General features: G+C 41.5%; 1 protein-coding gene across 12 annotated transcripts in view; it reads right to left on the bottom strand.

The window, feature by feature from the left end:
- MEIS2 (Meis homeobox 2) overlaps positions 1-10,595 on the bottom strand; it is a 175,460-nt gene that overhangs the window by 5,299 nt on the left and 159,566 nt on the right. For 8 of the 12 annotated variants that reach the window (XM_061463405.1, XM_061463411.1, XM_061463408.1 and 5 more), the window contains one exon: positions 1,290-1,348. In XM_061463405.1, the coding sequence (XP_061319389.1) occupies positions 1,290-1,348 (59 nt within the window). Of the gene's footprint in view, positions 1-1,285; positions 1,349-10,595 lie in introns of all 12 variants that reach the window. The other 4 variants (XM_061463407.1, XM_061463412.1, XM_061463410.1 and 1 more) reach the window with 1 other exon arrangement.

Here is a 10,595-nt window from a genome sequence, read left to right as displayed (position 1 = left end):
AATATCTTGGCTGTCACTTTAAACTCAGGTTGTGCTTTTTATGAGCTGATTATGTTACCAGGACTATAGAATAAAAATGCTATAGGGGGGCCCAATAAACAAGCTTGTCAAGTCAGTTGACTTGCTTAGGATCTGTTTCTTTACTTACCTTTAATGCAAAACAGTGGAAGCCAGTTGCAGTGCTATGTGTTTTCTTCTTAATGAAGTATATACCTACTCTATTCCTCTCTAATTACACGAATTGCAAACCTGGCATCTGTGATACAGGGTGCTTAAGGTGAAACTTAATAAAACATATAAACCCACTGTCACCTTCTCTAGAACAAGTATGGAAATTCTGGTCATGGCTTTTCCTATTTACATGTACACTTTGTATTTGGCTTAATGTTTTGCATGGTTAGTTGAGTTAATTTTTTCCCCCTTTTTCACCTGTTAATGAAAAAGAAATTTAATGCTACACAGGAAGAGTTTCCCAAAGGTGTAATAACATTTTCAAAAAAACCTTTAGAGTGAAGCAGCAGGCGAAATCACCATCAAGTTAAAGCCCCTGTTAGTGACAACAGTCATCACCACATGGAGAACAGTTTTGTCCCATAGCCTCATGGCAGGAAACCACAGCTCCCTAGTATGCCAAGGAAATGCATATTACAAAGTGGAATGATTAACACGGCACCATTTGTTCTGTAAAGAGTTACGTATTCTGAGAGCTTTAATAGAAACATAGAAAAGGTATTGTTCCAAAAATCATATGTTTTACTGGGAACATATCTGGTGCATTCTTAAACAAAAGTAATAATCTTTTAATATTTTCTGGCAGTACGGTACCATGTCGCATTAGTAGCATATTGTGAATAGTCAAAGCAAATGAATAGATACAATGAGTTTTACAGCTCGCCTTCCAGAAGTGAAAGCAATGCATACACCAAGGAGTTGTGGGTAGCAAGAAAATGAGATTGTCCTGCTGATTGGATGCAGACAAGCAATGAGTAATTCAAGTGCTCACAGTCAAACAAACTGCTTGTGGCACTACTACTTGTACCCAATTACCAATTCAGAGAGAAAATAAAAAGCAGTTTCAGTAGAGTCAGGGTGGGAAATCTCCAATTAGCACCAATTAGCAAAGTTGCTTCCTACAGTGGAATTCTGGGGACCTAAGAAAAAAAAAACAACATAATCTCCCAGAATGCCTGGTTGGAGCATTTATTTACCAGGTGATGGGACTCCTGAAGAATAACTTGATGAGGATTTGCGCCTATGGGACTTGAATACAGATACTACTTGGAACTTGCCTGCTCGATTTGACTGGTCAATCATAGGCTGTACTATTCTTCTTCTGGCATTAATAAACCTGCAACAGAATACAAAGAATAGAAGTCCTTTCATCAGCTTGCTTGTGTGTTTTGAGAACACCTCTGCTTTAAAACTGACAGCATTTCAGCGTGGTGCAGCAATGTGTTTTGCATTTCATTGCTTTTTAAAAAGAGTATAATTTCACTTTAAAGGATTTTCCTCTAAGTGCTCCAAAATTGTACCTGGTAACACACTTATCTTACTAGACAGTTTAAAGCTGGATTTGCCAGAAGGCTTTGGACAAGCAAATGTGACCAAAAACTCGAGTTAGAAGAAAATGTTTCTTTAACTTCTTTGAGTGGCTTGGAACCTGGTTAAAGCTCACAGGCTGGGAGCCTTCCCCCCCTCCCTTCCATCCTAGGGATCCAGCTACCCTTGCAGCTGGCCATAAATGAGGACCAGGCTTTGCCACTCTGTGCTTTCACAAGGTATCCTTAGGTCAGCAAAGCCATCAATTAGGCTGTCTGAAGTTTTATCACCAGCGCAGCAGCAGTAAGTGCCGGCCCAGAAAGACTTCTGCTCTTCTGCAACTCCTGCAGTTGGAGCCTGTAAAGGCGGGGGTCGTTTGGAGGTCAGTGCCAGCTGGGGATGACCTCTGCGGCTGAGCTGGGACACCCCGCGCAAGGCAGCCGCCCGCCCCAAACTTGGGCACCTTTCAACTCGTTAGAAACCCCCAGCCACAGGTACATGTGGTTAATATTAGGCCCAAAATAACCTTTCTTCTTTTTTTTTTTTATCTCAAACCGGGGCGGTTGCCACAGCTTGTGAGCACTGGTAAAGGCAGTTAGTTGGCTGTGGAGCCTGGATTTAATTTTGCTGGTAATCCAAAAATAAGTGCTTACATATTTCTTATTAGCTTAATGTGCAGCGATCCACATCGGCACAAGCTAAGTCAAATTAATTTCCCTAAAATAATTTTAAAACCTGCCTATTCACAGAACTTCTTTCAAAACAGGGTAATTTTCTATCACTCAGGAACCACACTTGTTTTTGTACCCCCTCTTTGTTTTTGAGAACACTTTGGAGCCTTCGTGCAGGTTTTGTGTGCTATTTCACAGCTCAGGCTTTCGGCTGGTGACCCTTAAGGAGTGCTAATGAAGTCGAATACTAGTGTTTAATCCTCTTCAGAAATACTAACATGCCCATCATCCAAAACAGCCTCCAATAATTGCCATTGGGCCAGATCCAACGCTTAGCGAAGTCTTTCAGTCAGTTAACTGAAAACTAAGTTCATCTGCTCATTTAGAAAATTGCTAGCCTTTATATAGCATCAACTCAGCAAGGCCTTTTGTTGGCTTCCCTCCTTCTTTCCCTCCCTCCTACCCCCTGGTTAAATTCCTCCACTGATAATAAAAGACAGTGGCACACCTTCGATTGCATCTTCCGTAATCACAGTCGTGGAAATTTCATTAGACAGATGCATAAATGCTGCAAGTACCACTACAGGGCTCTTTTGCATCTCTGTTTACATCCAAAAGACATTCTTTATTCTTTAGGAAAAGTATAATTCAGTTGTCAGAAATGTCATCCTGCCTCAGAATTAGTCATGACTTCAGGTATTAAGATAAAAAATCAGACACAGTTGATGTACTTGTTTATTCCCTTCTGACTGCAGCACAAGGAAGGCATTTCCTACCCCAGTGCGGTGATTTTGAAAGGTGTTTCCATTCCCAAAGACAAAGGTCCCCGACAGGACCTAATTTGCTGAACTACTTCTGAGAACATTACTGCGCTGACCAAATGGAGCCTGACCTGAACCTCTTCCATCCAATGCACCTTTTATCAGCTGAAGTTAAGGCCAATAGAGATTAACAGGAAAGCCTGATAAGACTGTTTTCTCTCCTCCTATGAGCTTCTAATGGTGTATACAGATGGCAAAGTTTTAAAGAATGCAATGAAGGCCTATTTAGGCCTGTAAAAAATCACAGACAACAGAAACATCCCCCCATGCACACACTTTCTGCCTTACTAACCCCTTTTCTTCAATCAGGCCACTCTTCAGGGAAACCAAATTGCTTTTTCGTTTTTTATTTAAACCCCAACCACTTTTATTATTTACATCTGGTGGTCCCCTTATTTATGTCCCTCTCCACTTCCCTGCACACACACCCTGGCTCACAGGGCTGTGAGGCATTATGGGCCTTGGCTCTCAGCAGGAGAACTCGACACTGTCTTCAAACAAATAATTAAGGGGAAGGTTAAAGGTTCACCCAGAGGTCATATCTTTGGATACTCCTCAGAAAGTTTACATTAGCAAGAAATGGGTGCCCTCTGAAGTGTTCTTTCAATGAGCTCACACAACAAGGCAAAGCATTAAGAAAATTCTAAGTCCTGAAGGGTTTCAGGTGACAAATGCTTTACCTCCATGAGCATGCAGATGGAGATACCCCACTTTGGGTTTTGAAAACCCAGTCTTGCCCAGTCTTTTTCTCCAGAAGTGCTTGGCCTTATTTTATTCCAGTGATGTGAATAAAGCCAGCCTTTCACTGTGAACTCTATGTAGAGGCAATTTACTAGTTGTTTTGGAAATGGGAGTTAAAGCCCTAATAGTGAGTCCCCCAATCTTTTTTTCCCTAGAGAAAAAACAGCTATAAAAGTAAAACTTTTTTTATTTGTCCAGTAAAAATTGCAAAAATAGTGCTGGGTTCAATTTCTGGTTTTATTATTTTCTTTTGCACACATGGGTAACTGCTGGTGCAAAAGATGTCCCCCAGACTATCAACACTCTGTTGGAAGTAAAGACACACTATCATATGCTTAGAAAGACATACGAGCACAGAGACTTTAGGCATCCAGATAATTTTGAAATTCCATTTCTATGTCTGCTCTGAAAAATCTTGTCAAAAAAAGGCATCAGTTATATCCATTAATGGGTATGTCTGAAAAATTACACATGAAATTATTTATATTTGCAAAATTACAGTGGCAAAAAGAACACACCTTTCAGGTGAAGCTAAAAAACAGATCCTGGTTTTGTTAGCATCAGCTAGATCATGTAATGCATCAGCAAAACTGTTAGACAAGGGTACAGAATGCAGTTGTTTGTGGATTATTATACATTCTTTATACTGCCTCATAAATATGTACAGTGTATAACAGAGATGTAGAAACTACAGTCCCTGCCCTAGCCTTTACATTTTTTGAGGGCTTTTTTTTGTACCTTAGGGAGCCATCTCCAGGGCCAAAGTAAAGCAAAATAGAGCCTTTTGCACAGCACTTCAGTTGGTGTGTTGCAGAAACACTGTGATGTTATTTTGGCACAAATGCCTTCAAAAGGCATTAAGAGACAGGTGAAAAAAGAGAACATCAATGCCACTTTTCCCAGCATTATTTGGAACCCTATAAATGAAGAACTCACAGATCTGCTCTTGACTCTAATTGTCTGTCTTGTTCATACCCTTCACCCAGAGGCCAAAGATTGAATGGCCTGAAAAGAAGAGTAAAATCTATCAAGACATGGATTTCTTTGTCATTCTTCTGTTAATAGCAATTCCTATTATTTGGATGATAGCAGCAGTTAGAGCACTCAATGAAGCTCAGTCTTCCTCCAGCCCCATGCTGCACAAGCACACCATTCAAGAGAACTCGGGGTCTGAACAGATTTCCAGGCAAAGCCTGGGGGATAGGAGAGATGCCTTCTCCCTGTTTGCAAAGGAGAATGGAGACAGAAGGAGATTAAGTGACAAGGCCAAAGTCAGACGAGAGATCTTTGGCAGAGCCACACACCCAACATAGATTTCCTCAGTCCTCTTTCAGCACACTACAATCTGCTATCCATATGCTATCTTTCCTTTGTTCCCTCATCTCAGCAGTCAGGCACACTGGCAGGGGACTGCAGGGAGAGCTCACATTGCCACTGTTTGTGCCTTACCTGCTGTGTAGATAAAGACAGGTCATCAGCCTCCAGGGTTGTGAGGCGATACCTTCACAAACTCTACATTCATATGGCACTTGGTCCTCATTCCAGAATGATAAATGAGGTGTGTAATGCTGAGAAATACATGTTGTTGACATAGTATGTTTAATGAAAATCTCACTTCCAGCATTTTGCAAATGACAGATTACCAACCTCCCTTATTCAAATAGCCATTTGAACTGAATGAAGGGCTTTTGCATCTTGTATTTTTAATTGCTACCTAAAGCAGCCACCTATATTTCCTATAGCCAGAGCCCGTTTTTCTCACACAAGTAGTTCCAGTCACTTTTGTGGGAGAATTTATGAAAGATCAAAATCTGGCTCAAAATTCACAACAACGTGGACTTTAAAAAAAAGTAATTTCATTTTTATCTGCTTCCAGCAGAAAACCGGTAGAGCAGTAAAGGTATACTAGTGAATACGCAGTCTAGTCTGATGATTTGGTAGCCCTACTCCTAATTGGTTCCTACCATTTCTAATTAGCATGACAATACAATCTAAATATATGCATTTAATTGCATCTCTTCAAATAGAGCCTTGGTTTTCTTTGTCCAAACTAAACATGTATGCTGCATTTTACCAGAAGTCTTGTAATTCATCTTCATTATATTTTTATCATATTTTATCTCAAGTCATACATACATTTACATAATACATTTTATTTTTACAATAAATAACATTCAGATAAAATCTCAGAGAGATATTCCTACAAAGTGAAAAGGCGAATAAATAGCAAATTGAGATCTCTCAGTCTGCTTGTTCAGATCTGGCATATTTAAAATAATTTTGCTGCTGTTTCCACTGTCTTTTTTATACACACTGTACATGTATTTCAAAACACTGAGACCACTCCATAACCGAACCTGAGTAAGATTAGCTCTTGAAATGAACTGTTGGTGGCTGTACTGATAGGCAATCAGAATTAGAAACATCCCTAGTTTTACTCTATGGCTATCATGGAAAATTTAAGTAAGTAGGGTCACAACAGGTTGTGAGGATGAAATGCATGAAAGCTTAGGAAACTCCAGTTCATTCCCACCTTAGGGTCTAAATCTGAACTCAAGCAGAGAGTGGTATTTAACTCCAGTCACTTGTCTATATGTTTAATAACTTGTGAGATGAAACTGATGAAAAACTAAATCAGTCCCCCACAGCAGAGTATATTACTCCCTCTGAGAAACTGAGGAACATAAGAGCCACCACATACAAGTCAAAGCTTTCGCTATCAGTGTTCAACCTGTATTTCCTCTTAAAATATCCATCCCAGAATATAAGGTGTTAAAATACGGCACTTATTTAACAAACCAGCCACTGCATAAATGGGTTCTCAATTCTTTATGTGAAAAACAGAAATAAACAAATTTGTGAGATGAATTCACAACCAGTTCTCTAAAAGGATTAATGAGAAAAGTTTTTACTCAATTTAGATTTTAGCACAAGAAGACACTTCTGCTCTTTTGGTTGAAAACTGCACAGTACTGAATGAACGTTGTCACAGGCTTAATCATAGAAATAATATAAATAAAAGTAACAACAATAATGTAGGGGTAAAACAGTTAATTTTGTGTCTTCTGAATATAAAGCCTCATTTTAAAATTTTTTAGGTACCCAGAAGAACAGCCTATCAAGGTTTTTCAAAAACTTGCCAAATCTAGATGAGAAGCTTGGCTCTTATTAAACCTAGGTAAGTGGGAGCTGAGTTGGATGAATAAACAGGTTTTAAGCACCTGCTTCAATGTTTTGCTGAGTAAGGGCACAAGAATGCATTCTAAAAAATAATTCAAATGTTTTCACCTTAAATGGGAAAATAAATCTTTGCCTAAATGATATTTCAGCACTTGGACTATGAACACGTCAGTATTTAGCTCAAGAGTATATACTAACACTGATCCCTTGTTGCCCAAGAATGTCCTAATTTGGAAGGGAAAATATCCCATGAAATGCTATATCTAAGTCACAAAAAATGTTTTAATAAGTAACCTAGAAAATGATTTCTTTCCCAGGCTGAAAGAATCATTTCAGAAGTCTTGAGCAGATCAGAGCAGTGTGAAAGAATGCAGAAACACTTTTATCAATATACAGCCCCCCACACACACCTTTACAGCCCTCTTTTCTATCACCCAGACTTTTATCTGAGCAAGTAAAATCCAGTTATCTTAGTTTATTTAACTTCTCCCTCCAATATGTATTCTAAACTGACAGAATTAGGTTTAGGTGCCCTTCTGTACATGTGTACAAAATTAGCTAAAAAAGCCCTGGTCTATGCTTCACTGAATCTATGCCGCACCTGGTTACCAACTCTTATTTGCAGCATTCTTTATAGGAAATTTAAAAAGCTGAGTTAGTCGCCTGGAAATGAGCCATCTAAATAAGGCTTCCCTAAGTCATGAATATTGAGAGATGGAGTCACTTACATGACTGGTTTTCAGAGGAAAAGGGAGGGACAGGCAGGTTTATTCCCTAACAAAACTTCACATAGTTTTGGACAGCCTCATAAAACAAGGCGGGGGTTACAGACTTTAAAGATTAAATTGACTTTTTTAAGCTAATTTAGACATTCACATCTGTCAAAGGTGTGATTCAGAGGACTTAAGTCAACAACCATGTTTGGTGAAGAGAAGGCTCCAGAAGATAACAGAGAACAACTAAGCTGGGCGCCTGAGGCAGCCTGAGGCAGGAGCTAACCGTCCCAAAGACCTCTGCCGCATCTTGTATGTTTATGTTGGAGCTCTTAAAAATACGTTATGCCACTTGGAGCTGCCAGTTGCTGGAAATCATGGATTTGCCCATCCCGTAACTGTGAGACTGTCCTAAAACATCAGAAATTTCAACAGCGCTCTTCCTGGTGTTTACTTTGCGAGTCTTTCAGTCATTGTGCCACATTTGAAAATGGATCTTCTCAGCCACAAAATCTATAAACTGACTTGAAAAGATTCACACTTGGAGCTGGGACCTCAAGTTAACATGAAATAACTTGAGCCTTGTGATAAAATCATGAGAACTGGCAAGACGGGCATCTATTTACTGCAGAGAAAATCTGTCTCGTTAAACATGTAACTCCTGGTTACCAGGTTACCTCTTGGGAGCACGGGGAAAATGGTTTAGCTCTGCCAAGGAAGAACCTGCTGCCTGCCGTGGAGCGCAAATCCTGGGAGCTGCCCTGCCTTTGCTCCCGGGGCAGAAGGCCTTTTCCTACAACGAAAGCAAGCGTCCAGGAGGCCCAGGCACGGTCGGGGCTCCCTGGTGCTCCCCAAGCACCTGGAGGCCCCGTGGCCACCTGGCTCTCCTGCCGGCTTGCCCCAGTGCTTCTATCGACCTTCCCACCGGCCCAGGCCAACGAGGTCCCAGCGCCAAAGCCCAGGCCAGCCGGCGCTCAGGCCAGTCCCCGGTAACGCTGGCAGCAGAAGCACTACGGCTCTCTGCTGCAGAGCGGGGCTCACCCCGCGTTTCTGACCCCGGTGCCCCCCCAGGGACGCCTCCCGCTGTGCGGCTGGGCGCCATGAGGTGGGGCCAGAGCGCCGCTGCCGCGCCGCGGCCGGGGCCCCTGCCCCGGGGCAGGGCCTCCGCCTGCCCGGCAGCCTCCGAGCCTGCACCCGCGGGGCCGTGAGGATGGCGCTGTGAGGCCCGGGGCAGCAAGCACGTCGGGGCACCCCAGCGCGGGTGTGGGGTACGCATGGCTGTTACCGGGAAGGGGGGTGAGGAGTTGCCTCTGCACACCAGCCCGGGGCCCCGGGTGGGCACGGGTCTCCTCACCGGCTCCCAGGAAACCTCCGCTTGAGAGAAAAAGTAGCACCCGTCGTCCCCCCCCGGGTGTCGGGCCCCTTGCAGTGCTCCCGATCGCACCTGAAGCCACACAACACACACCGGAGGTGGCTGTTGCTCTTTCCGAGTGCCATCAGGTTATTCACATATGGTTATTTATCATGCACCGTAAAAACGATCTTTTAAAGATACTTGAAGGGAGGAGACAGACATACTTCCTTAGCTATTCGTATCTTACAGATAAAATGCAAAGTCAATAGACATAAGCTGTAGTATGAAACCTCATCCTGTACTTGATTTATTGCAGATGGGAATCAACTAGAATCACTTTGAAATTTTTACTACTGACATTAAAATTCCAGGTTTGTATACATATGTCTTGTGGAGATGCTAAATACAATTTTAGCTAATTTGGCATGTGCTTTGATTTGCTAGCACTTAGACATCCACGCTAACGGTAGATAACATCTATTAAATCTTAAGTAACTCATGCATTTAAAGATATGTTAATTTATCATTTTAAACTCACAGAGAAGGATTTTCAAAACTAATGAGGGTCCAGCAGTCTTGAAAACACAAGCAGCTTATCTAGGTTCTGACACAGGAGTTGAGGGGCCTAGTTTAGGCAACTTGTACTAAGTGTAGGTTTTGAAGACTATCACGTCAACGTATTTTACACATCTTTCTAACTGTTTCAGATTAATTTTTTTAGCCAATTCTAAACTGACCTGAAAAAAAAGAGTTCTCAACAAATTTAACATCTGTTTAACTTCCCTGATCAACTTAGATTAAGGCACTAATTCTCCTTCTTAGTTTGCAGTGGAAATTACCTAAGTAGCAACTTGCCAAAAATGCATAAAGGTGTTTAGCAATTATGTACTGGGTATGTTTAAAGAGATCAAGGTGCACTCACATGTCCTACGCTATGGATATCTCTGATTAGCTTGTCATCTACTCTGAAGAAGATGTAGCCCAACTCTCCTATACTATGTAACAGGCAAGCTGTTAGCTGTCTGTCAAGCACCTAAAGTGGACAAGTAGTCCAGGAGCAAAAATGTCACTCCTTTGATCTGGCAAGGAGCAGCTGCTGATTTATAGAGTAGGACTTTGTTCTTCCGTTCTATTTTACTTTCTTTCCTAAGGCAGAACCACAAAATCCAGCAGAAAAAAAAAAAAAAAAAAGTGCCGTTCTATGCAACATCAACAAGCTCTGACAACTGCAACAGGGTTTTTCTTGGCCCTAACAAAGCTCTCAGGCATCTCCTTTGACGCTCACCTTTCTTTTTTTTTTTTTTTTTTCTTCTTTTTGCAATGTGGTAGTTATTGTTTAATTCAGCTTCTGTAAATGGAATGGACTGTGGCCAGCAAGCCTGGGGCATAAACACACCTGTATGAAAGAAGCCTTATTGTAGCAACCATCTACAACCAACCTGCACATGCACTACCAGTTTGTGAATTCAGAAGGAATGTTCCATTTTCCCTGACAGTAAATTTTGCCTTAAGATAACAGTTTTATTGTACCCACTGTCCCGTCTTGACCGTGAAGCTTGTGCACTTTTTCATTATT

This window comes from Pezoporus flaviventris, unplaced genomic scaffold, assembly GCF_033815535.1.
Source record: "Pezoporus flaviventris isolate CSIRO_AGI_PZ_B2104156 unplaced genomic scaffold, CSIRO_AGI_Pfla_v1 ptg000036l, whole genome shotgun sequence".
Classification (NCBI taxonomy): domain Eukaryota; kingdom Metazoa; phylum Chordata; class Aves; order Psittaciformes; family Psittacidae; genus Pezoporus; species Pezoporus flaviventris.
This window is presented reverse-complemented; position numbering and strand designations above follow the sequence as displayed.